Here is a 25,316-nt window from a genome sequence, read left to right on the forward strand (position 1 = left end):
TGATTTTACTTGAGGGGCCCATCATCTGGTTTAATTATGTCAGCTCCTTTGTGTGACACTGTTCTTCTGTATGCAGAGAAATGAAGTTTTAATGCAAAGTAGAGTTGTTAGTGAGAGAATAAACCGTGGAAGTGGAATACCATTGGATGTTTGTAGTTTAGAAGCCTAAATTAATTCTCTGAACTGGTCCACCAAAGTTTATAGATACTCCAGTACAGTAAACATGAATCTGTCCCAAACATCCATGGGCATAGATCTCAATATGAGCAAATAACTCGGGGAAATTTATTTTGCAAATAAAACCGGTAATCACTGAAAGTGCTAATATAGCTCTTAAATGTTTCATTCTATACATTGGTACAGCTTACATCTTATAAAGTTTACTCTTTTGTTTTTACTCTGAAAATAAACTATGAGAGAGTCATACGTTTCAAGTCACTGCAGGTCTTTAATATAAGCAGCATCATGTAAATCTGCAAACGTTAATGAGTTTATGATTTTTTAAAAACCCCTCTATATTTCTTCAGGTGCTGTTCCATTCATATCTTGCTGTCTAGATAGTGATTTAAGATATATCAATATATTTGATTAGACAAGAATGTCTTAAGTCAATAGATGCCAATAAAGGCAGATAGACAATTTGTATTTATTGAATGCTTTATGGCTAAGATTTATGAATTAATTTTCCTGAAGATGCCACTAGTTTCTCAGTTTGTTCTATTGTAATGATAGTTTCCTTGACTGCAGGCCTGACTTTCACTATGCACTTGAGCAGAATTGCTGAGTTGAAAACTATAAAGCTGTGCTCATGAGCTGTTTGGAGGTAGGTATTCAGATGAAGGAGACCCAGTAATCTGAAGACAATACAAGGATTCAGGCCCACTATATTTGTAACCAGTAAAAGAGATCTCAAAACTACTTCCCGGTGCAAATTGTGAAAGAGGACTTGAAATAGTAACTTATGAACTAATCTTAAGGATTGCTTGAAAATGTCTTTGAGCTAGGGCATTGACATTAATAAAGGTTTTCTTCAATTCTATAAATGAGGAGCCAGTGGCAGTTATGGGCCATGGGAAGGAGAAATAAGAAGCCAGTCCTTTCCTGTGAGCCAGCAACAGCCATACAGGCCACCAGGAGGAGAAGCAAGAAGCCAACCCCTTCCTGTAAGTGGGTGACAGCTATGCAGACACCGGAGGAGAAATGAGAAGGCAACATGCTGTGGGGAGGAGAAACAAGAAGCCGACCCCTTCCTGCAGCCAGCAGCAGTCACAGGCCATGGCAGAGGGTAAACAAGAAGCCAGTCCCTTACTGTGAGTTAGCTGGCACGCGGCCTGGGAGAAAGAATAGCTGAGCCCTCCCCATCGCCAAGCAACTGGCTGATGCAGAGAAACACAGGCTGAGATGATAGCTATTGAAGTTTAAAAAAAAAATTAAGGCTTATAGTGTTCAGTATTTAATTAATTGACTTTGCAAACCGAAAGCCAGTAGCCTGAACATCTATTTATATATGCAATATAGCAGAAGAGGGATTTCGTTCTGAAGGTGGTAGCCATTGTTAATTCCTTATTATCTTGTTTTAAAATCCTGTATCAATTTCATTGTTTGGTCTGGTTTGGTTTCATTCAGTTTTGTTTTGTTTGACTTTATTATGTCTGTTATTTCAAAAACAAGAAGGTATATTATGGTATCCACTGTTGATTTCCTATTATCTTGTTTTGAAATTGTGTATCAGTTTCACTGGTTTGTTTTGATTGACTTTATTCTGTTTTATTTTGCTTGGATTTATTCTTTTTAAAATTAAAAATTCTATTAGTGATATTATTGGGTGGAGGGAATAATTTTCATTATTTGCCATGAGCGAGGAACTGAAATTCTCTGAAGCTGGGAACTAGAATTCTCTTTCCTTGTCTTTTGAAATGAGGATTTGCCCTTCATATTCATTCTTGGAGCTCTCTTTCTCAGGCGCCCTGTGTAATGCCTGTCTAACCCCAGACATAGCTGGTGTCTCTACTCTGCCACCTCCCAGACTGTTGGTGTTGGTGTTGGTGTTGGTGTTGGTGTTGGTGTTGGTGTTGGTGTTGGTGTTGGTGTTGGTGTTGGTAGAGGCCAGCAGGGTCTCCTGACTGTGGCTTCATTCAGGAATATCAGCTGCGCCTCTTTCTCATGTATAGATCAACGATGAGATAAATACTTGGAGAAATGCTTTTGAAATATATATGCACCATCCAATAGTCTTAAAAATATTTTCTTCAATTTAAGTGTATTGCAAGAATTAACCCCTGCTACTAGGGAGGCTGAGACAGAAGGATGGCTTTCTATAACAGTCTGGGCAACAGAGGAAAACCTTATCTCAAAATTTTAGAAAGGTTGTGGGTGTAGCAGGGTGGTAAAGGACTTTTCCAGCAAGTGCAAGGTCCTGGTTTTTAACCCTCATTAGCATGGGGTAGCAGGGAAGACTGGACAATAGTCTTAGAATTTTTGTATTCTTTAAAACACATTTGGTAAACATGTTTTGTGCTGGGGCTCAAACCCAGTATCTTGTGACTGCTTAGCAAGTACTCTACCACTGAATTTATCCCTGCCTCTCAAAGACATGAATCTTAGCTGGCCATGGTGGCTCATGCTTGTAATCCTAGCACTCTGGTGGCTGAGACAGGAAGATTGCTATTTCTACCCCAACCTGGCCAGTTTATCAAATGAGTGAGACCCTATCTCAAAAGAAAAAAAAGACTGGAGATGTAGTTCCGTGGAAAGGTCCCAGGTTCAATCCCCAGGACCAAAAAAAGGTACATTTTTTTGCTGTTATCTCTGACTTTCAACTACTGCCCATATATTCTCTTCCTCCATGAGAGAAAATGTAGAAAATGTAAATTTACCATTTCTATTTTTATAATGCAGCAGTAAGGGAATGAAATAGAAAATAGACTGTCCTGTTCCTCACCATCCCACAGGGATGACCAACACCGACAGTCCTGTGACATTTTTCAAGGTTTCTTCCAATTTCAAATCCTTGGTGTTGAGGGGAAGAAGGGGGGGACAAGAGAAAGGGAAGAGAACAGGCAAGGCTGAAGGAAAAACTCCTCGTTGTGCCAAACATTTCCCCAAAGACGCTCCAGGCCAGAGGTGCACGCTTTCTCAGCTGCCTCTACTGTTGGAAGAGGATTTATAAGCTCAAGGGTATAAAAATGTTAGTGCTCCAGAAGGAGACTATTGTCTGTCTTCTTTACTCTGGGTTGTGATAAACTAGATGGGGAAACAGTCTTTCTGGGGATTAACAGTAGATGAACTTCACCAGGTACGGGATTGTGAGGAGGAGAAATTAGCTCCTTAGTGGTTTCCCATGTATCTTAAACACAGTGCATACCAAAAGCTTCCTCCAAAGAAAAGCACTGTATGGGATACTTGGGAGCCAAAAATAGGGAGAAAGGGCCATATAAGCTGATCCTAAGAAATATGAGTGTATAGCCTGGCTGTAGGGGCAGAGAGAGGGAATGTGGGGACCAGCTTTTGGATGGTATGATCCTGCTAGGCTTCACTCCTTGACAACAACCTGTGTTCTGGTTGAATTCAGCTCTGAGTGGCTGCGGAATCTCCCCTGCTGTTTCAGTTGGTTTTAGTGTTCCCTTTTCTCTAGTAGCTAGTTAATGTCCTAGAAATAATTCTTATGCGCCATCCCAGAGAAGCTTATTTCTGAGATGAGTTATTCTGACTCTGTGCTTCATATACTTTAGATGCGTGAGCATTTGTAGAATTTTGTGTTATCCTCAGGTAACAAACAAACAAACCACTAAGGTCTTAACAAGTCAGTCCTGATCAGCAGCTTCTAGTGAGACCAGGCATTTAGAACTGAAGATAGTTACAAGGCTTTAAAGGAAAAAAAGGAGAAGTTTTGTGACTGTGGCCAGATTTATAACCTTAGAGGTGAAAGGCTTACCTACAGGACCAAACTGACTACCGTCCAGCAATTCTCAAACTTTTAGGTTCAGCATCCCTTCATTATTATTACATTAAAAGTTATTGAGGGTCTTTCTCCCCAAAAGCATTCATTTACATGTAGATTATAGCTATTAGTATTTGATAATTAAAGCTGAAGGGTTTTTTATTTCATGTAATTATTTTTTTTACTCAGACAAGGTCTCCCTGAGTCACTTTGGTGCCCTGTTTGGCTCAGACTCTCCCCATCTGCCTCAGCCTCCCAGAGTGCTGGGGTTGGAAGTGTGCACTCCACACCCCACGAAGCTGAAACATTTTTTAAACATTTATTAAATCTTCTGAAAATAATAGTAATAGATTGCATGTTAACTTAAATGATATGTTTTATAAAAAATAGCTGTATTTCCGAAGCCAACACTGTGGTGAATAAGGTAGGCTAGTTCTGCATTTTTTATTTTTATTTTTTTGTCTTTTTCCTTTTTATCGGTACCGGGGATCGAACTCACGACTGCTTGCTTGCAAGGCAGGCGCTTATGCCACTGAGCTAAATCCCCAGCCCCTTGCATTTTTTATTAATCTCTTTGATGTGTCTTTGGATAGAAAAGCACTAGGTTCTTACACAGTATTTACTTCTGCATTTCAATTTTTAAAAATATGTTACTTTGGTTAAAATGTGGGAATAAAATCTGTCCTCCCCTGGATATGTAGTTGGAAAAGTAGAAGTATTTTATTAGCTTTTTTAGGTACTTGTAGATATTCTTTGATATTACAAAAAAACTTGACAAGTGATAATTTCTTTAAGGTTAGTTGTAGTAAGAAACTTCAAACCATATCAGTGAACTCTTAATATTAGTACATTAAAACCCAATAGTCATCTTATACTTGGATTATTTTATACTCATGTATGAATTTTTAGTGATATGGAAAATACTGAATTATGCAAGTGTTATAAATTTTGATACATTTTATTTTACAATATTTAAAAATGCATTTGTTACTATCACTACAGACATCATTAGAAAAAGTTTTAACTTTTGGGAAACTGTCAAACTCATCGTAGTGGATGCACTTTTCTAAACTTGTGATTTTGGCTTGAAAGCTAAAAGCTAGACTTCTATCTTTAGTAACAAATACTATCAGTTTTTTTGTTGTTGTTTATTTTTGGTATTTTTTTTAATACTAACCTTGTTTCATTCATTGTTAAGAAAATGTTTGCCAAATGTCTCAGTTCACATAATTATTTAAGCAAAAATAATTACTTAAGTAAAGATGGTGCTTTGGGAAGAGAGGAGCTTGGGACCCAGACGTGAAAGTGCTTTTCCAATGACACCCATTGGTTTCTGAAGCAGCAAGGGGCTTTCTGAGCACCTCCATTTTCCTCAAACAAACACACAAAAGAAGATTGTGCCGAAGGTCAAGATTTAATAAAATTAATCCTTATCCTAATTCATCCTAAGTGAAGCTGGCATACTTTTTAACTGTATGTGAAGCTTTATTTATTCATACAACACAAAAGCAGTTTGCTCACCAGCACCCTGTATTAGGAGCTACAAACATCAACAAAGTAGGAAAAAGAATCATATGTCAATGTTCTTATTAAAAATAATTCTGACCTCATGGACCCTAGACAAGCATCTCAGTGTCCCCCAAAAGTGCCACGCTACACTAAAATTTTGTCTGTGGGCTAAAGGAGCAGGGCTTCAATTGTGTCAGGCCCCTGCCTCTTGTCTGCTAGGCAAATGGTGTACCCCCAGCCACAGCCACACACCCTGCCCTGCTGGCATCCCCGGCAAGGACCTCGGCACATACTGCCCATAAAAGTGGGGCTCAGTGAAGCAAAGCTCCCCTTAAAACTATTGAAAGGTGAGGGCTTTGGTAGTCTGCAGCATTGCTAGAGCAGCCCATGTGAACTAACCCTTCTCTCCAATTAGCTTAAAGCCTTGCTGTTTTTTTCTTTTGTGTGTGACTTGAAACATATAATGCCACATGTACTGTTTGGGTTGACTGCTTTCACCAAAGTCCTGTAGACTTTCCATACCAATTGACAAAACTACAATTGAGGTTTTTATTCTATGGCTTGGAGAAAAGGCAACTTGTGTTCTGGTCCCAATGTGTGAATGCAGCACCATTCCTCAAACTCACTTTCCATGGTGAGAAAAATCTCTTTCTACATTTCTCCCATTTCCTACTGTTCCTCAAGACAAATCGTTAGTCTCAAAGGATGCTTGTCGTCCTCCACAAAGTGTCCAATTCAAACGTGGCATCCTTGTCTCTCTGTCAAGTTGCATTCTGGCAGCTGCCTTCTCCCCTTGTTCCCTTCTGGAGCTGGAAATCAGGCAGAGGGGATGACAGGTTCTAAAAGGTCATTTCTAAATAAAGAATTGCCTGTGCACAGGGAGTCCCCAGCCCGCCCCACCCCCATGCCGAGAATTGAACCCGGGGCTTTGAGCCTGGGTGCTTGCTAGCCAGCCGTCTGCCACCAAGCCACATCCTCAGTGCTGTGCGAGGTGGCTTCAGAGACGTGTGCTCGTGTGCTCCTGGGAAGGTACGTGGGGAGAAGGGCAGAGAGGCTCCTCGCCAGACATTTCTGAAACCTTGGTTTTTCTTTATTATTCAGTGTGTATGCTTTTACAAATAACTTCCTAGTACTGATAATAAATTGGAGGCATGTTACAGTGCGGTGGAGGGTACCATGTTCCATTTAGTCAGGAGGAATCAGCTTTCAAGCTCTGTTGCACACAAGGTAGCCACAGTTTGTTCATTGTATATCCGCGATTGTTAAGAGAACAGATTTTAAATGTTCTTAGCACCAAAAAGATAAATATGTGAGCCGATGAGTGTGTTAATTACCTTGACATCATAGCTTCACTTATGTCAGACGTTACCCTACATTGTGCCACAGAAGTATATGCAGTTATCATCAGTCCATTAAAAGTAAAAAATTTAAATAAAAAAATTGTGGCACCAATAAATGTAGGCTCTTCTGTCTCTTTAGTTCACCAGGAGCAAAAGGTCACTGACTAGGTAAAGTCTGCATCAACTTTGTTCTTTCTTTTTCTTTATTAGGAAATGATTTCTGAGATAGTTTATGCAAGGTACCATTAAGACTCTTTTTCTTTTTCCTAAAGGAAGAAGTAAAGGAAATAAGATAAAGAATGGCTAGGAATGTTGACTGGGTGCCAGGGAGTGTTATCGGCATTTTAATTGTCAAGAACTTTCCGTTTCATGTGTGGCTTATTATTTAAACTCAAGTGCCACTGTTTGCCCAGCGCAGTGAGCTGTCCTTTCCTGGCCGCCTCTGTCCAGAGAGGCTGCTTGTTCCCGTCGTGGGTGCAAGAAAACCCTGTTCACTCTCTCTCCGTGCACCCTTGCAGGCTTTGAGAGGTGAGCGAAATTTTGTTTCTTAAAGGACCAACGCTGTATGAAATGTCTATATTTAACCACTAAGCCTGCCCCACGCTTAGTGAGAATGAGCTCTTGTCTGACATCTCTTTGCTTTCATTTCCCTTTCTTCATGCTTGTATCAGGTTTCTCATGATTTAAAACAAATGCACAGAAGCCAAACAGTCAGTGCAGAATAATTGCAGGCCTTTGGTGTTCAGCATGCACAGCGATCCCCGAATGACCCTGAGTGATTAAGGAAAGCACACCTAATTGTTCATATCGACTTCCCAGAGCCCAGGACCTACTGCAATTGGCTTTTTTCCTTACAGACTGTCTTGCTGTGGACTCAAGATTTTAAGTGTAAATTTTTTCTTCTTGTTGAGCCTCTTTTTCTCTCTTCTTTTCCTCCCTCTCTCCCCCTCTCTCGCTCTCTATCTCCACACACACACACACACACACACACACACACACAGTGTAATTACAGGCTGCGGAGTGAAAAGCATTAGAACTGTTTACAAAACATCTCATAAAGTTTTTAAATAATAGAGGTGTGTGTTTATATAAGACTAAGTGATAAACAGTACACATTCTTTCTTCTTTCGATGCCCCAGGTCCCCTCCAGAATTTAGAGCATGGAGTGACTGATGGAGCCCTTTCCTCCCACGGTGTGGTGCTTAGGCTTCACAGGCTCTGCTTATTGATCAGGTGACAATTTATTGTTGCAGATCAAAACACACATGGTCAGTTGTGTGCGGACAGAATGGCTGCTGAAGCAGTCTGCTATCTAATTAATTTTCAGTCAGTTTAAATTCCCAGAAAAAGGGTTCCTCATGACATTATCAGAGAGAAAAAAAATTTTTCTTAATGAGCCCTTGCTATCATTCCGAAGTCCAAAAGAAAAGCTTTCCACAGCTTAGGGTTCCAAAGTGATAGGGGCATTTTTCCAACCCTTTCAAAGTCTTTCTGCGCAGCTTTGCAAAGATTTTGCAGCCCTCCCCTCTGGATTTCATGTATTTATTTTTTGATGTGTGAGGGCAGGCACCTTGGAGCCAGTCAGTCATCCTGCCCTGCAGGTTCAGATCTGCTGCGGCAAAGTGAACCTGGGGGCTGTCCGCATTCCGGGTCTGGACAGCAGGCAGCCAAGTGACTGACAGTCTCGGGGACTGTGCCCATCCAGGCGCCAGCACAAGAGCCCGGAAAACAGGCTGGACAGAAGGACCAGCCTCTCCTGCAAGGAGCGCCTTTCCCCCTGGTGATTGATGGGAGACACTTAGGAGCTTTTTGGGGGCTGGAGGTTGTTCCCTCCGTCACTCACTATGAAGTCTTTGTCAGCAGAAAAGACTCTGGTGGGTAATGAGTGACATAATGCAGATAACAAATGACAGCTTTGTGCTTTGCTCTGCTTGATAGGTGCTCAGTGTCTTATGCAGGTGAGTTAACCTCCCCCGACATGCCCCTTGCACCCCCTTTCCTGCACACAGACACCCCAGTTTCCCAGACAGAGCCGACACTTCTTTGTGCAGCATTAGTTTTGCTGGGAGTGTTTAAAGTACTGTGCAAGTGTGAAGGGGGTGATGTGCTCACACTGGCTTATGGAGCTGATTAGGAAATAAATATTTGAGTCATTTTCTAAGTCCTGCATGTTTCCTTCCATTTCTTTTGTAGAACAGAAGAAAAAGTTACATAAAATACGTTCACACCTGATGTGCTGTATCAAGAGACTACTTCACATCAACAATCTGCTTCAACCCTCTTGACTGATGTTGCTTTTGTATTTTTTTTCCTCTCCCTTATAGGACTCCATCTGCAGCAGTTCTGAATACCTCCGAGTCTAGAAATTGATTATTCAACCAGGATACCTAATTCAAGGTATTAGCTCTTGTCAGAAAGCTTTTACGTTTGAGCTCTGTGCTGCAAATTATGCTTTGGCATTGAATTGAAATAGGAAAAGTTGGACAGAGAATAAAGGAGAAAAGTGAATTTGCAAAATAATCAAGTGCTTAAAAAACTACGCAGCGCTTTGTGAGGGTTTGCTGCTTCTGACTCATTTACAACCCTTCTGCCAGTGGATGTGCCAGTTCTGACTTCTTTGCAGGCGTTTTTGTGCAGCTGTGTTCAGGGCTTGGATTTCATTTTGGTTTTTCCCTCTCGCTTTTTCTCTTGACTGTCCAGACCACCAGAACTCGGGAGACTGAGACATTTTGTCAGTTTTGCGACACTGGACCAAGTACAATGAAGTATTCTTGCTGTGCTCTAGTGTTGGCTGTCCTGGGCACAGAACTGCTGGGGATCCTGTGTTCGACTGTCAGGTCTGCAAGGTTCAGAGGACGAACACAGCAGGAACGGAAGAACATCCGACCCAACATTATTCTTGTGCTCACCGATGACCAAGACGTGGAGCTGGGTGAGACACTGGATTCTTCACTTGTTAGTTCTTTGTTCTGATGCTGCTCAGAGCCTCAGCCTTGTCAGGGACACTTAGTGGGCACAGAGGGTTTATTCTTACTGGCAGTGCTGACGCTGATAGTCTGGTGTACACAGTGACCCTGTATGGGTCATAAGGCGTTTGATGTGTGTCTCAGCATTACTTTTCTGAGGTTAAGCTTTCAAAATTATCTGAAGAGGGACCCAGGAGAGAAGGAGGAAAGAGGATGAGAAAAAACCGATCGTGCACCTTAGAAACTCTGGATCGACGAGTTTATAAAACATTAGGCCAAAGTTATTTCAAGGAGTATGAAAATGGGACAGCCTGTGCAATTCACATGAAGGTAGACTGACACTAAAGAAACTTTCAGTGATTATTGTTTGTAGAATGAGTCACTTGTTCATAGTTTGTTATAAAAACGGTTAGATAGTTGAAAGCTACAGTATTCTACATGTACTTGGTAGCAATTTACCTACCATTACCTTAGGGTTGGTACTTTTGGAATTAGCTCCCCTGGGATAATTCTAGGGCTTTCAGAAACTGCCAAAATCTAGTGTTTCTAATTCACCTCCTGATTGGGTTTCTCACCTTCTCAGCTCTTCATCCACCTCCTCTTCCTTTCTCTTTTTGTTACTAGGGATTGAATCCATGCCAGGCAAGCACTGTATCACTGAGCCATGTTCCCAGCCTTTTTTACTTTACTTTGAGACAAGGTCTCACTGAGTTGCCCACGCTGACCTTGGTTCGCCTCCTACGTAGCTGGGATCATAGGCAGGCGCCACCACACCATGATTCTTCCCTTCGTTAACTTTCCATCTAGGGTCTTGTTCACAAGCCTGTGGCGAGCTCTTCCAGTGCACCCTAAGGCAGAGAGCCTGCTCCACACTATCACTTCCTTTCCTGGACCCTTCCTTATTCTTCGGCACCCTCAGGCACGCTTACCCATTGCGTCCAACTTGGACGTGGGCAGCACCTTTGAGACCTGGTGCCGGCAGAGCGGCTGGGCTTCTTTACCAAGCTCCCGTGCTCGAGTTCTTGACAAAACCTCCCTGCTGAACTTGATCTGCATGCTGATATGCTCTGATTTCCAGTGTGAAGCCAAGTCATGGAATTACACAGAGTTAACAACTGGAGTTGGGAGGGAAGCAAATGCTCAGAGAGCCAGCAGGAGTCATAACGGTTGAAGTTGATTTGCAAAATCTGCTCTCTCCATTCACATTAAAAAAAAAAAACAGTCGGGCTTTGAGTTCTTGCAGGCAATAGCCAAGATGAAAGGTCTTGCACATACGACTCTGGAGTGTGTGTAGGATGGCTTCACCTTGCTGGACAGCCGTCACAGTTGCTGAGATCAGTAGACTGCCCTTACTCTTCTGTGGCTCTGTTTACTCCCAGATTTGCCCTAACTGGGTTGCCCACCTCTGTGCCCTGCAGACTTCTCCCCACCATCCCACTGTCCACTCCACTGTGACAGGTACCCTTCATGCATCTGGTCACTCTCATTGTCTCTCCGGCCCCGATGAGTAAGCCTCTCTGCCCTGCAGGCGAATGAGCTCAGCGCTGGCCAGTCTCTTACACTATTTCCCTCACCCCAATTCCCTCTTTATAGAACTGATGTTCACTTTCCTGGACATAGCTGACGGCTCCATCTCTCTCACCTCTGGCCCATGTTCTGGTGCATGCAATCTCCTCTATCTTCTCCACCTCACCAGCTCTTCTGGACCCATTTCAGTCTTCCCACTTTGGGATTTGGTGTTCCCACAGGGTACCCCCCCTCTCCTCCAGCAGGATTGTGTTTTTCTTCATACTCCTGCACATACTCCATCCTGTCCCTCATTCTGAGGTCCCCTCCCATGCCTTTCCCTTCCACTTAACTGCAACCCACTCGAGGGCAGGAGTATGTTTTCTTTGTGTTGCAGTCTCCATTTTGAGATTATCCTGGGAATATAGTAAGTGCTCAAGAAACCGCTGGGGCCTGAAAAAGGCTAAAAGAATTCCCAGAAATGAGCACAGGTGTCCCTATCCATTGTGAACTGCTTCATCAACAAACAGTCCTGTCTTTAAAGGTAGATTAAGGAATTGTTAGGAAAAAATATTGTTAACAAAATTCTGATTTTCAGCCTTGTGCTAGAGCACATTCGTTAAATATTTTCTGAGTAATTACCATGTACTTGGATTGGGGAAAACATGTAAATACAGTGGTGAAGGCTGTAAACCAGGCTCACTCAGCCCAGGTGTTTTCTGTGTGTTTGCCTTTTCTTCCTTCTTTGGTTTTTCTAGGCAGAAAACAAGTCTTCTGGATGAAACAGCCCACATTACTTTCCTCAATATTTGTGCATAAGAAAACTGAGACTTAGAGAAGTCAGTTAGTTTGCAATAGGCTAGGAAATGGTGACACCAGGACCTCTATTAGTGCAGGTCTCCATGGCAGACATTTAACCATTTGGTGTTCCATCAGTCAGTCCATCAGCAAACATTTAGTGAGCCCTTACTAAAATCACCTGTCCACGCATTGTTCTGCTCTGGAAGAGAGAAAGAGAGAGAGACAGAGACGGAGAAACAAGGAAGCATAAAAAGGCTCTTATCTCCTCATAAGCTTAACAAGATGACTACCAACCAAACAACCCATGGGTCAACAGTTTGGCAGTCTTCTTCAGCAGAAGTGTGATGCTTTTGGAGTGATTACTACTTGATCAAGTTCCTTACCCATCCTTCTATAATGTGCTCATAATTCTTCTTGAAACTTCCTGCTGTAGATCTTGGTTGGTTTTGTTTGTTTTTACCCTCTTAACCATTTTTAAGTGTATAGCTCCATTGCGTAGTGTTTAGTAGACTCACATTGTTGTACACCAATATCTGGAGTTCTTTTTCTTAGACAGAGTCTCACTATGTAGCCTGGACTGGCCTTGAACTTGTGGCAATCCTCCTGCCTCACCCCACCCCCTCCCCCAATGCTGGGGTTACAGGTCTGCAATACCGGAATTCTTTATGACTGTTGTGTAACAGCCTCATGATTCCCCTGTGTTTTAACAGCCCATATTAGGGCTGACTAATATTCTCTTCCATGGGTGTCATGTATACCACATTTTCTATCCATTCATTTATGGCTGGAAATTTGAGTTGCATTCTCATTTTGGCCCTTGTGAACAATGCTGTATGGATGTGGGTGTACAAAGACAGTATTATCTCTTTAAGACCTTGCTTCCAATTCTCTTGCAAAGGAAAATTCTACCCAAAAGTAGACTTTCTGGAGCCTGTGATGAATTTATTTTTAATTTCTTGGAGAACCCCTTGCTGTTCTCCATGGCAACTGCAACATTATTGATTCCTTCCAGGTGTGAACAAGAGTAAAGATTTCTCCACATCCTCATCCACGCTTGTTATTTTGATTTCTTTTGTCTGTTTTCTAGTAGCCATCCTAAAGTGTATGAGGTGGCATTTGTCAGTTAGGTTTGTTTCGTTTTTCACTTACATGTAATTTTGTTTGCCAAGTGCTTTAATAAACCTTTGCTTCTGTAAAATGTTGCACCTGTACTGCTGCAGGCAGTTTTGGCTTCTGTGTCTCCAGAAGGCTATAGCAGACTTAGAAAAGACTTAGAAGAACAATTATAAAATTTTTTAATAGAACACTTTTCTTACTGGGAAAGAATGAAACAGTTCTACCTCTTTGTCTGGAAAGACAAAGGGTGAGCAGAGCTATAATCAAAGTTTATGAAATGAAACTGGGGGGGAGCGGTGGTTCAGCGTGAGGAGGGGCCACTCCCTCCACTTTAAGGACAACTAAAATAAACTAGTGCTTCTCGAGGGGACTTAGGCACATAAGGAATCCATTAGTAATAGTGCGAGGCCCTCCATGTGAGTGTACTTTATCATCTCCCGAAGAATATTCATTCACATGATATGAATGAACATTGTCATCCCGCCCACGTTGGATGGACAGGACCAGAATCATCATCTTGGGGAACATGGTCTATGCAAAGCCTGATGACTCACTCATGGTGCCCTGACTTCTAAGTTCGCTTTTTCCAGAACTTAAAAAGTAGTTCCTCTGATTGTGCCTTCCTCCATAAATAGTTCAGATTTTTAGGCCAAGATAGTGAGTGGAAATACCCCATTTTTTTTTTTAAACTCAGGGAACATACATGGAAGTGACAGATGCGACGTTCAGGACAGTAGTTTCTTCTGAGGCAGGAGTGGTAACCAAAAGCGTCCACAACTTCAATATCTTTATCTTAATATTTCAATATTTGCATACTGATGTATGTGTCTATAAGAAATATAGTCATGTTTTACTTGGTAACAATAGGAGATGTGTTATTCATTCTTTTATTCCCTATGCTTGAAACATTTTATGAATTAAAAGACAGCCTGAAATTCTCAATGGACTCCTTTAACTTTCTGAGACTATAATCAACAAGAAAGAGACTGGGCTCTAAATCTTTCCCAAATGGTCTGGTAGTCCCACTCTGAAAAGCAAAACGTTGTGTGAATTGGACCATTGTTTTGACTCAAGTGTGGTGTTTCGTACATTGCACTGATGCTAATATCACAGCAGCCCTGACCTGATGCCTCTTAAAGCACAGGTGGAATTAAGCCGCGAGTTCCTGGAGATTCTTTTGTTTCTTTAAAGCAGAAGTCAAATACCTGGGTGTCTAGATTGGAGCTCGCCCACAGATACGTTGTTTGACTACTCTTTTTAAAAAAAGAGCCACTATTTTCAAAATTAGGTGGTTCCTGTTTTTTTTTAATCATATATATATATATATATATATTTGCACTTATTTTGTGCTTAATTTACTCCTATGCCATAAGTTTTTATTTGTTTCTTCAGTTTCTTCTGGGATGTCTTTTTCTTCTGTACAATTTCCTCCTCTGTTGTAGGAAGTTTGTTCCTTTTCAGTACGGACCCTCTCATTGTGGCAAGGGGAGCTCACATGTGGGTGAATTGGGCTCTGTAAGTACAGCAGTGCATCCTGGGTGCTTTGCTCACGTGGGGGTGTTCAATGACCAGAGAATCCACATCTAACTCTTAAGTTCAGCATTACTCTGCATTTTTAAGCCTGTGCAGCAAAGATTCAGCACTCTTTTTGGACCAGCGACCCTGGGTCCAGCCCCACTCCACTGCTGTAATGCTGGAGTGTCACACATCACTTCTTTAATGTGACATCCTTCAGATACTTGGTGACCTTTCAGGTATGCATACCCTTGATGGCTTGAGTACATTCATGATGTTCTTAAAGTGAAGATGAAGATTTGAGCCTCTTGATTTGCATGATTTTGTGGGGTTTGCTGGGTCAAGAAAGTAGCAAACCATTTTCACCGGCTGCTTACAAGAAGAGCTAAAAACCAGATTTTGACTTATCTTGGGAATTCAAAATGAAGACTTGCATTTGCATTTAACAAGACTGTGACCAATCAGCCAGTCAGAGGCCCAGTCCCAGGACAAGACCTTTTTGTTCCCTTTCAGAGACAGAGGAGGCCCTGCAGTTTCTCTTGCACCTGGCTGTCTTCACTGTCCACCTTGTCTTGCAGCCCTGTGGGCCCAACATTTCCATTCCTATAAGCAGCCACTCTCAGCTTTTAATGACCTTTTGCTCTTTTTTTGTGAGGGTAGGTGTCCCGGTTTATGTGGGTGGCCCCAAGCCTCGTGCTTTTGCATAATACATTTGTGATTGGTTCATTGTCTAGCACTTGGATTGGTGGAGTGAGTGCTACATCGGCCTAGGGGTGGAGCCAGGATGTGATATAATGGCAGAAAGAAGGTATGTCTCTCTCTTGCTGGTTTCCGCCTTGCTGTGTGCAGCTACCATAAACTGCAGCACCACCATGCCATCCTGCCTTGGAGCCAACTGAGTGTGGACTGAAACCTCCAAAAACTGTAAGAAATAAACCTTTCCTTTCCCAAATTTGGGCATCAAGTATTTTATCTCAGCGACGAGTAAAAAGTAAGTAAGACAGAACTGAACAGTGAGTCCTACTGACCTGGAAATATTGCAGAAAGACTTATTACCTTTTCTTGGGCCTTTCTCTTCCCAACTTGTTTTTCCCTTTTGATTTTAGCTGAAACCATCTATATTTCACCCCAACCTCACCAATTCTATAGTTTTGGTAAAAAAAAAAAAAAAAGACACTATTTTATCGTGCCTTTTTTTTTTTTTTTTCTTGTGCTTTTAGAATAAATCAAGATAGCACTTTTTTTTTTAGCACCGGGACTTGAACTCAGGATCTTACATTTGCCAGGCAGGCACTGTACCACTGAGCTGTATCCCTGACCTAATAAAGCCATTTTATTTAGGGAAATATCACTGTTTAGTGTTCAATAGTTATTGTAGAATTAATTGTTGGGGAGTGAGAAAATAGCAGTGATGCATTTAATACAGATGACTTAGTAGTTAGCATGAACTGTACCTCAATCTAAAACCGTGTTATCAACAAACAACACTACATAATATTTTTTTTCAGGCTGAAGATCAACTAAGGGCCTTCAACACTATATGTTGAGCTATCCCTGTCCCTCACAATCTTGCACAATTAATGAGTAGTTCTTTGCCTTACATCATCAAACAATCAACTGCCACAATCCACATGGTGTATCTGTCTAGGAGGACAGGTGTATGTGCGTTCCACGTACATGGGACTTCCATATGTGATGATGGTGATATTAATTACTGTGTTTCTGGTCTTATGATTTTTTCTGGCCGTGATATAAAGCACACAAAAATGAATAATAAAATGCTAAGATAACTGAGCCGGGAAAAATACAGATTTGTTTTAAAGTTTAATATGTTAGAGGAATAATTCCAGTTCTCTGGTGATTTTGGTCACTCGTGTCAGTGGGGCATCTCTCTTTTGGGAATCAAGCTGTCAGAGTTTGTAGAGTGACTGAAAACCCATGACAGTCTCACCCTGTCACATACACCATCCCAAACCCTGTCTGGAGCCTTGAATTCCAATTCAACTAAAATTTTCTTTTTAATTGCATTTTTTATTTTATTGATATATTTTAGATCTACCTAATTCTCATCGTAGAGAATTTGTACCTGTATATGATATACCTTGCTTCTTTATTCCCCATTCCTCACCCCTCAGCTTTAACTGCTTTTACCCTGCTTATTTACAAAAACTTAACTGAAATTTCAAGCATAGGGAACTTACTAGATTCCCAAAGGCTCTGCTTCTCCACTTCAGCCAATGCAGACCTCACGGGCATCCGAGTGCACAGCTGATAGCTGTCACAGCCCCACCACCACCACCCCACCACCCCCGCAGGAGCAGTGGCAGATGTCACCAGTCCCCACCTGGAACTCGGGCTCTTGGACAACATTTCTTGGCAGTCCTGGGGCTCAGCTGTGGCCTGCACCTTCCCTGTCACCAAGCCAGCTCAGTAAGCAGTCTCCCAATGCCAGCTACTCAGGCCTACCCTCAGTGGTTTCCTTGTATCCCCATCAGCTCCGCCTTGCAGGACACTTAAAACACTCATGAAGTTGGGATTTTGCTAAGAGGTTCAGGGAGAGAGTGAGTAGACGGGAGGAATGATTGTTACCTGACATCAACATCGTAAGACACAGAAAATGCATTGGTATAGCTCCTCTTAACCCAGCTTTTGGAATTTATCTGTGGATTTCAAAGAAGTAGATGAGAAAGGTGGGAGGGTATGGTGGAGTTGAGGTGATCACCAAGGAAAACTGTAGCATCTCTCGGTGTCTGCAGGAGATTATTGGTTCTGGGGCTCCCGAGGTTACCAAACACAATGTTCAGGTCCTTTCTGCCAAATGATACAGCATTTGTACATATCCCATACCCATTCTTCCGTGCACTTCAAGCCACCTCTAGATTACTTATAATACCCAACGCTGTACATGCCATGTAAATAGTCACACCATATTGTTTAGGGAATAATGCCGAGAAAAACAGTCTGCACATGTTCAGTGCAGACACAATGAAGGCTGAATGTACAGCCACATTCTAGCCACAGCTAGTCTTGAAAGAAGCCCCCTACTAGCAGCTCCTCAGCAACCTTATGAATGAGGCAGGAGAGCTGTCATAGCCCTAATTTATAGATGAAAAGTGCAAACTTTTCATCAAACTTTTCAGTAAGTCACCTGCTCAAGCCAATTGTGGCAAAATTTGATTATTTCCCCTAAGTGCAAGTTCAGGGCCCTCTTCTCAATCTTGTCCTTGGTATGAACATGAACCTTGGTATGAGGGTTAGGCTGCATCCTTCCTATCATCCCCACAAAGCGATCGCTCTAACAATGAAGAACCAGCACTTTTTGCATTTTAGGCACTCAGCACCTAAAACTTGGAGAAAAGAGCTGCTGTTCAAAACCCAGCTTTCCACTGATAAGATGGGACACTGTCCTTTCCACTGCTTTCAACAGCTGTGAATGCCTAATTATGAATTAGATTGCAAAATAGCTTTCAGTACAACCTGCCAATGAAAACCCAATGGTACCATCGTGACAGCAGTAAACTGAATGCAGAGCAGTGTTACTAACAATAATCAGTATGCAGCACAGAAGAGCTGAAGGTGCTTTCCTTACACTGGCTCAGCAGCGGGAAGAGATGCAGGTTCCTATGCTGCATCCTCTGGGTCCACCTAGACTCCACCAAGATGAGAGGCTGTGATTAACACCAGCATGACAGCAGCTGCTAAAGACAGAGCAACCGCCCCTGGGCCTGAGGTACCGAGATCCTTTCAGGCCTGGACAGGCATTTGTGTCTGTTTGTGTCTGTCGACACCTCCCCTAATACTCCAGATGAAGCGAGAGATGAGACTACAGAAAGTGAGGCCTACCCTGACAGCCAGCAGACTCACATCGGTTTCAGTCTTGCAAACATCAGCGTCACAGCCAATACTCAGCCTGAGAGTGTGGCCTCTGGGGCAGGCTGCCTCCATGTGCTTCTGAACTCTGCTCACAGGATTCACCCTGTGTGTCCTCTGAAATCCAGGAGTCATCACACCTAGCCCCATCACAAAGGGTTATGTTAGAACTAAATGAGTGGAACACATCAGAAGAGAACCTGGAAGAGACTGAGTCCTGACTGCTATATATCTTACAACCTCAGCCATGGTCTGAACTGCTTAGATTTTCTGAGCAAGGTACTCACCAGTCTCTTCCAACTCTATATTCCTTGATTCTGGGCCCAACCTCAAATGACTCTCCAAGTGTGGTCCACCAACAGACAGCATGAGGGTCACTTGGATACTTGTGAGAAGTGCAAACACTTGGGCCCATCCCAGACTACTTGAGCAGCGTCTCAAGGTGGATCTGAGCTTCTGTGGCTTAGTATGATTTTTCAGAAGCTTCTTATGGTTGGACAAGCATTGCCTTAGAATCTTCTTTTTCCTGAGAAACTAAGTCTGACCTGTTTTCAGGAACTTCAGTGGTAGGGTTACACCATCACTGCTGCCCGTGGGCATGGTGTGTCTTTCTCATTTGTGGTGGCATGTGGACTGGCTGGAATCAGGGCCTTTCATGAAGAAATTGTGTAGGACTTCCAGTCAATGAGTTTGTTTAATTAGAAAAAGTACAACACTCAGAATGATTGGAGAGTCCTAGCTGGGGCAATTTCAGCAACATGAATTGGGCTAAATGTAAGCCCTAGTTTTTATATGGTTTTTGACTTTCAATCTGATTTCCACCTCCACCCCACAATTGCCATCCAAATGGGTGTGAGCCAGAGGTTGCAGCGATGTGATTCAAGACCTGGGCTGATGGCTCGAGCTGCATTCCTTTTTTAATTTGAATTCAGCCAAAGCTCATAAAGGAAAGTCAGAGAGCTCATTCTTTTAAATAGATTACTTCACAATGAAACACCATCAAAGGTGTTTGCTTTTTTCCTAAAATTCAAGACACTGCAGAGAGTAAGGACTAGAGAGAGACTAGTCATCACCTTCACCCCCACTTCCACACTGATCTGTGTCCAGGGTGCTTCCCCTGTATGATAACCAACACAAATAAAAAATGCAACACTTCTGAAATAGACGTCTTTGATCTTCTGCTGGGCATATTCTTTTTTAGTTACTTCACCACCACTGAAACAATTCGTTTTCCAGCTTTCTTCCTGTGCTGAAAACTTCAAGGTGTTAGTCAACCCACAGCCCTCTGATGAATGACAACATCGCTTGGATCTGCTTCTGAGAATCTTAGACAGGGTCATAGTGTGGTCCAGATTCTTCTCATGCCAAGGCTGGATGGCTTCAGCAACTTCTTGGCTGTACCCTTAGTGGACTAGCCATGTGCCTGCCTCTCAGTTCATGTGTCTCACTACACAGTACCTCTCAATGGCTTGTCTTCCGCTGCTCATGTCATTAGGACAGAAACCACCCTCCCTTCATTTTGTCTCTTACTAAATCCAACTGTCTCTGCCCAGTATCTGTGCTATGTGCCTACTCTTCATTCCACCAAGTGGATTCTCTTTCTTTCTTTTCATGCCCGGAGATCAAGGTGCCATTGTCCTGACTACTTGGTTTTTCCCACTTCCACATCATCCATGCAGTCCTCCCCGATCCCCAATAATGCACTCCACCTATCTGAATTTTCTTCCTTCTTTCCTTCCATTGGTCCTTGTTTCTCATTACAGAACTCTAAGCACTCACAAGTCCCCTTTATCCTTAGACGTATTGCTATGTACATAGTTGTTACAGGTATTTGGTTTTGCAAATATTCCCAAGCAATTTCTGTATGTAGGTTGTTGTTGTCTAGGGAGTTTATAACTAAAGAACAGAGAGAAAGAGCTGCTAGGCATACACCTTGAGAGCATATTTAGAGAGTTCTCAAGAGACCCACTTAGAAACCTTCCTCCTGGTCTCACATGCATCCACAAATGGAAAAAGTTAATGTATGAAGAAATTGGCTTAGCTGTGGCTTTTTGGATTGTTGCACGCTCCTCTTCTACTCTGAATGCCTGCCTGGTTTGCATTACGATTTCCTTCCTTGCTGGAAAACATAGACTTTCTCCCTTTATTTGGAAAGACTGAGACCTGTTGGAAATCTGAGGCTCCAGGATTCAAATGCAATGGGCTTGGCTGGAGCACTCTGTAGTGCATTTCTTGACAAGTCCTGAAAAGACTATTGAATTCTGGCCTGTGCTTTTCTGCAGGGTTTGGATGTGTTTCAGCTGCACTGTTTGGCTAGAGAGAGTAATCGAAATAGACTTTTTTCCTTCCTTAGCAATCTTACGTTACCTTTTCATCCTTATAGTTAAAATGGAATATTTTACAATGGTGCAAATATTTTGAGTGCAGTAGAATCATAAGTGATTCACAAGCAATCTACCTATCTTTCAAAATTACTGTAAATCGCTGAAAATATAACCTGGTGGTTCTGACCTGATAGAAAAATCAGCAGATGTTTGATTTGCTTGCTAGAGGATTTTTTAAAAAATTAAATACAGGAACTTTTGGAGAAGAAACTTATCTAATAGGGATTTCCTCCTTCTTTTATATGATTATGTAGTATCTAATAATCTCTGCAGTGTAACTAGCATTCTCCTGTGTGGTGGGCTGAGGGTTTTGTTTCTCCATGTAACAGGCTATTGTGCTCTGTAATCTTCAAAGGGCTCTTGGGCTTTGAATCTGCTCCATATCTAAAATTCTAACTTTAATTATCAGATTAGTCTACTTCTTTTTTTTCTTTGTGATTAAGGATAGGAGAAGCTCAAATGTGTTCATTATTCCACAAAATACTTGAGAGGGTAGAATCCCAATTGTTTCATTTTGTTCTGGAAATGAGAGCTCATCAAATTATGCACTCCTTCAAGTCAAGGGAGAAAAATTAATAAATTAGGCAAACAGAGACACTGAGTGACAGGATACAAATGGATGTTCGCATGGTGCACTTTGCTAAACAGTGCTGGAATCATGCCTTTCAGGGTCCCTGCAAGTTATGAACAAAACAAGGAAGATCATGGAACATGGAGGGGCCACTTTCACCAACGCCTTTGTGACCACACCCATGTGCTGCCCGTCCCGGTCATCCATGCTCACCGGAAAGTATGTGCACAACCACAACGTCTACACCAACAACGAGAACTGCTCTTCACCCTCATGGCAAGCAGTACATGAACCTCGGACCTTTGCTGTATATCTTAACAACACTGGCTACAGAACAGGTAAAACACAATATATCTATGAACCGTGAAACCTTGGTGTTTGCCACAGGCAGAGGGGGTACACTAAGCCTCTAGACCAAAGTGGCCTGGCTTCTCTATCAGAACCTTCTCTATCTTGTCTGTATCCTGATCTGTTATCTACATCTATAGGAATTCCCGAGATGAGCTAATTTACAAAGAAGAAGAGTTTACTTAGCTCACAATTTTGCAAGGTAGGAAGCCCAAGAGTGTGGAGGTGGCTTCTCAGAAGGGCTTTGGTACTGTGTCATAGTCTGGCAAATAGTGGAAAAGCAAGCAAGTCCCTGCAGATGAGACAGTACAAAGATGAATCACTTAAAGCCTGCCTCCCACCCCGCCACAGTAACAGTCATGAAACAAACTACATTCGAGCCGCAGCACTTACATTTTATTCCAAAAGCTGTACCAATGACAGAACCCTTAGAAAAGTCAGGATTCTCAGCGGCCCCAGGAGGGCACTCCATGGTTGGAATTTTCCAGGATAACCCCAAAATAAACAGTTTTTGTTCCATTTGCTTCCTTACCTGTTCTTCTCAAGTCCCAAGATATTATGGCACACCTTAAGGCTCCACTCAGATGTTGGTAAATTCCTGCTGATTGTTTCAAATGAGGAATTACTCAGTTTTCAAACTGTATAGCACCTATCCCAGGGTCTGGAGCACAGTAGAGGATAAAAATTACTTACTACTGTTTGAATGAATAACTAAGGGAGTTGGCTGTGGTGGCACATGCCTGTGATCTCAGCACTCAAGAGGCTGAGGCAGGAGGATCATTGCAAGTTCAAGATCAGCCTTGAGCTCAAGGCCAGCCTGAACTACAGTGAGACCTGTCAAAAAAAGACAACAACAATAATAAAAACTGAATGAAAAAGGGAATAAACCAGTGATGTTCATCTTATTAATTCATTTGTATATATTTATACATAATTGATAGGACTTGGAGAGCTGCTTTTGTTTGAGTCATGATGTTTAGGTCTCAAATGTTCACCTCCACTGTCTAGGAAAAGAAAGCATCCCAGTGGCTAAACCTGGTATTCATGTTTAATCTGCACAGGGAAAGATGATGTCTTTGGTTAGTAGGTATCTTGAAAACCGAGGACCTCTTCCAAGAGGGCTTGTGAACATTGAGCCAATCTCAGTTCAAAAGAGGTGCAGGATTTGAGTGATACCCTCCTAGCTCTCATTCCTCCAGTGCTGGCGGCTGTCCAGGGGTTTTCAGAGTGTTTCCTGGAAAGGAAATAATCAGATGGAGAGGATGCACTGCAAAAATAGTTTCCGGTGCTTTTTTGCCTCCCCAGAACCACCTAGACTAACTCATAAAAATTAAAGATGTCATTTTAAAAACTTATTGGAAATGATTTTCAGGCCTACCGATTCCCTATTCTGAGGGTTTAAAAGTAAAGAATTTCAAAAAATATTCTCTTAAATCCATTTTAAAGATTAAATTAATCTTTCCCTCTGGACCCAGGAAATATATGACCACTTTATGTTTTGCAGAGTGCTCTATGGGCACTTAATATTTGTTATTTATGGATGAAAATATTGATTGTGCATATGATAGCAGCGCCACTCACAGGGTCTCAAGATCTCTGCTCACAGAAGTAGCTCCTGCTGTGATCTCAAGGGTGTTTGCTTCTGCTTAAGAGAGAAATTAGGTTACAGGCAGGTTAGGGAGAGCCACAGTGTGCTTTCTCACATTAGTGAGCTAAATTTACAGCACCTTTCATCCGCCAGTGCTAAAGCAATTTGCAAATCCATCAAACATCCCTGTAGGGTTCGTAGACAGCAAATGGCTTGGCTGTGTTTTAGAACTGAAGAGTGGGTTTCAACTACTGGGTAGCCAGCTCAGGACAGAAGCAGAAGTGGCCCCTCCAAGACCTGGTTCCCGACTTTAACCACTGAAGTGTGTGCTTGTAGGAAATGTGTGTGGAAACAGTGCCTCCCAAATTCCCAGGCTCCCTAAAAGGTAATCTCTGGAGCAGACCAAGAACTGGAAGGGCTAGGCCTCTCACACTACCAGTGTGACATGGACAGTGTTTGTCATAAGAAAGACAGGTGCAGGGAGGGGCAGGCTCCTGCCAGGGACTCAGTCAAATAGGGTATGCCAAGTTGTTTCAGCTAGCTCAGGGAAAGGTGAGAAAGGAGGAAATTATTCTGGTTTTATGTACTCTGGTTTTAAGCATTTTTGAAGTTATCTCACTTAGGGTTGGTTTGGTTTGTACAGTACTGGGAATCTCTCAAAAAGACAAAAACATACAGACAAACAAACAAGCAAAAGAAAAACAAGCCAGACTTGGTGGCACATGCCTGTAATTCCAGCACTTGGGAGGCTGAGACAGGAGAATCTCTGAGAGTTTGAGATCAGCCTGGGCTACAAAGTTGAGCTCAAGGCCAGCATGAACTGCATAGCCAAACCCTGTCTCAAAAAGATCAAAAACCAAAACTAAGCAAAAAAGTGGGAATTGAACCCAGGATCTTCACATACTGCTACATCTCCAGCTTTTTTTTATTTTTTTAATTTTGAGACAGGGTCTTTCTAAGTTGCTAAATTACCCAGGTGGGACTCAAACTTGCAGTCCTCTTGCTTCAACCTCCAAGAGTGCTGGGATCACAGGCATGTGTCACCATGTAACACCTTGGGTCACACAGCTCTTCTGCAACCTTGCCAAAAAAAAAAAAAAAAAATTCACCCATGTTAATGAATAAACCGTAAGTCAGAAAGGCTCAGTGTCTGATGCCACCAGCCTGTCAATGATAGAATAAACCTAATACTTCTGTGTTTTTTCCCCTATTATTCTCTCCTGCCTTTTTCCAAAATCCTTTATCAAAACCAGAAAATTTTACAGCATACAAAACAATAAGGATTTGGCAGAAACAAAGGTTTAACTAGTTAAAGTTGAGGCAAATAATGGGGTACAAACTACATGCCATGGAATTGTAGGGAAAGGAGCTGCAAATTTAGAAACAAGCTTCTTAGTGACAAAAAAAAAAAAGACCCTAAAAAGCCATTATATGTTGCAAAGTCAGGATAAACACAAATCAGTTGTGCTAAGAAGTGCACTGTGACAGGTTTCAGTCCTGCTATTCTGTATGAACACCATGATGGGGTTCCCTTATTTTTAAGGAACAAAAGTAAAACACACAGTTACAGTGACTTGCTCAAGTGCCACTGACATTACCACGGGAGGAGCCTGCATGAAGACCTAGGTCTCCAGCCTCTGCAGTACGCTGCCTTGACTGCAGAATGAGGCCAGGATGAAACGCACCAGAAGGCTTCCTGATGGCAGCCTCAAGCCCAGGAAGCCTCCTTTCCCTGGTTGTTGCTGCCAGGGAATGCAGATTTGCTCCTGAGCACTAAGGCAGGTTTTCCCAAGGACTGAGACTCTCAGTAGGTTTAAAGTTGAAAGACAGTGATAGGGACCTGTAGAATTCAAATTTGTATT

The 25,316-nt window shown here is 42.3% G+C and overlaps 1 protein-coding gene across 9 annotated transcripts in view; it reads left to right on the top strand.

Annotated features, from left to right (window-relative positions):
* Sulf1 (sulfatase 1) overlaps positions 1 to 25,316 on the top strand; it is a 162,613-nt gene that overhangs the window by 81,322 nt on the left and 55,975 nt on the right. For 6 of the 9 annotated variants that reach the window (XM_003479936.5, XM_063257430.1, XM_063257429.1 and 3 more), the window contains 3 exons: positions 9,114 to 9,186; positions 9,490 to 9,721; positions 21,617 to 21,856. In XM_003479936.5, coding sequence (XP_003479984.3) covers positions 9,550 to 9,721; positions 21,617 to 21,856 — 412 coding nt within the window. In that variant the 5' untranslated portion in view covers positions 9,114 to 9,186; positions 9,490 to 9,549. Of the gene's footprint in view, positions 1 to 6,417; positions 6,479 to 9,113; positions 9,187 to 9,489; positions 9,722 to 21,616; positions 21,857 to 25,316 lie in introns of those variants that run through there. The other 3 variants (XM_063257432.1, XM_013144054.3, XM_063257433.1) reach the window with 3 other exon arrangements.

Source organism: Cavia porcellus, unplaced genomic scaffold (genome assembly GCF_034190915.1).
Source record: "Cavia porcellus strain 051 isolate PalLab524CR breed Dunkin Hartley unplaced genomic scaffold, mCavPor4.1 scaffold_10, whole genome shotgun sequence".
Classification (NCBI taxonomy): Eukaryota; Metazoa; Chordata; class Mammalia; order Rodentia; family Caviidae; genus Cavia; species Cavia porcellus.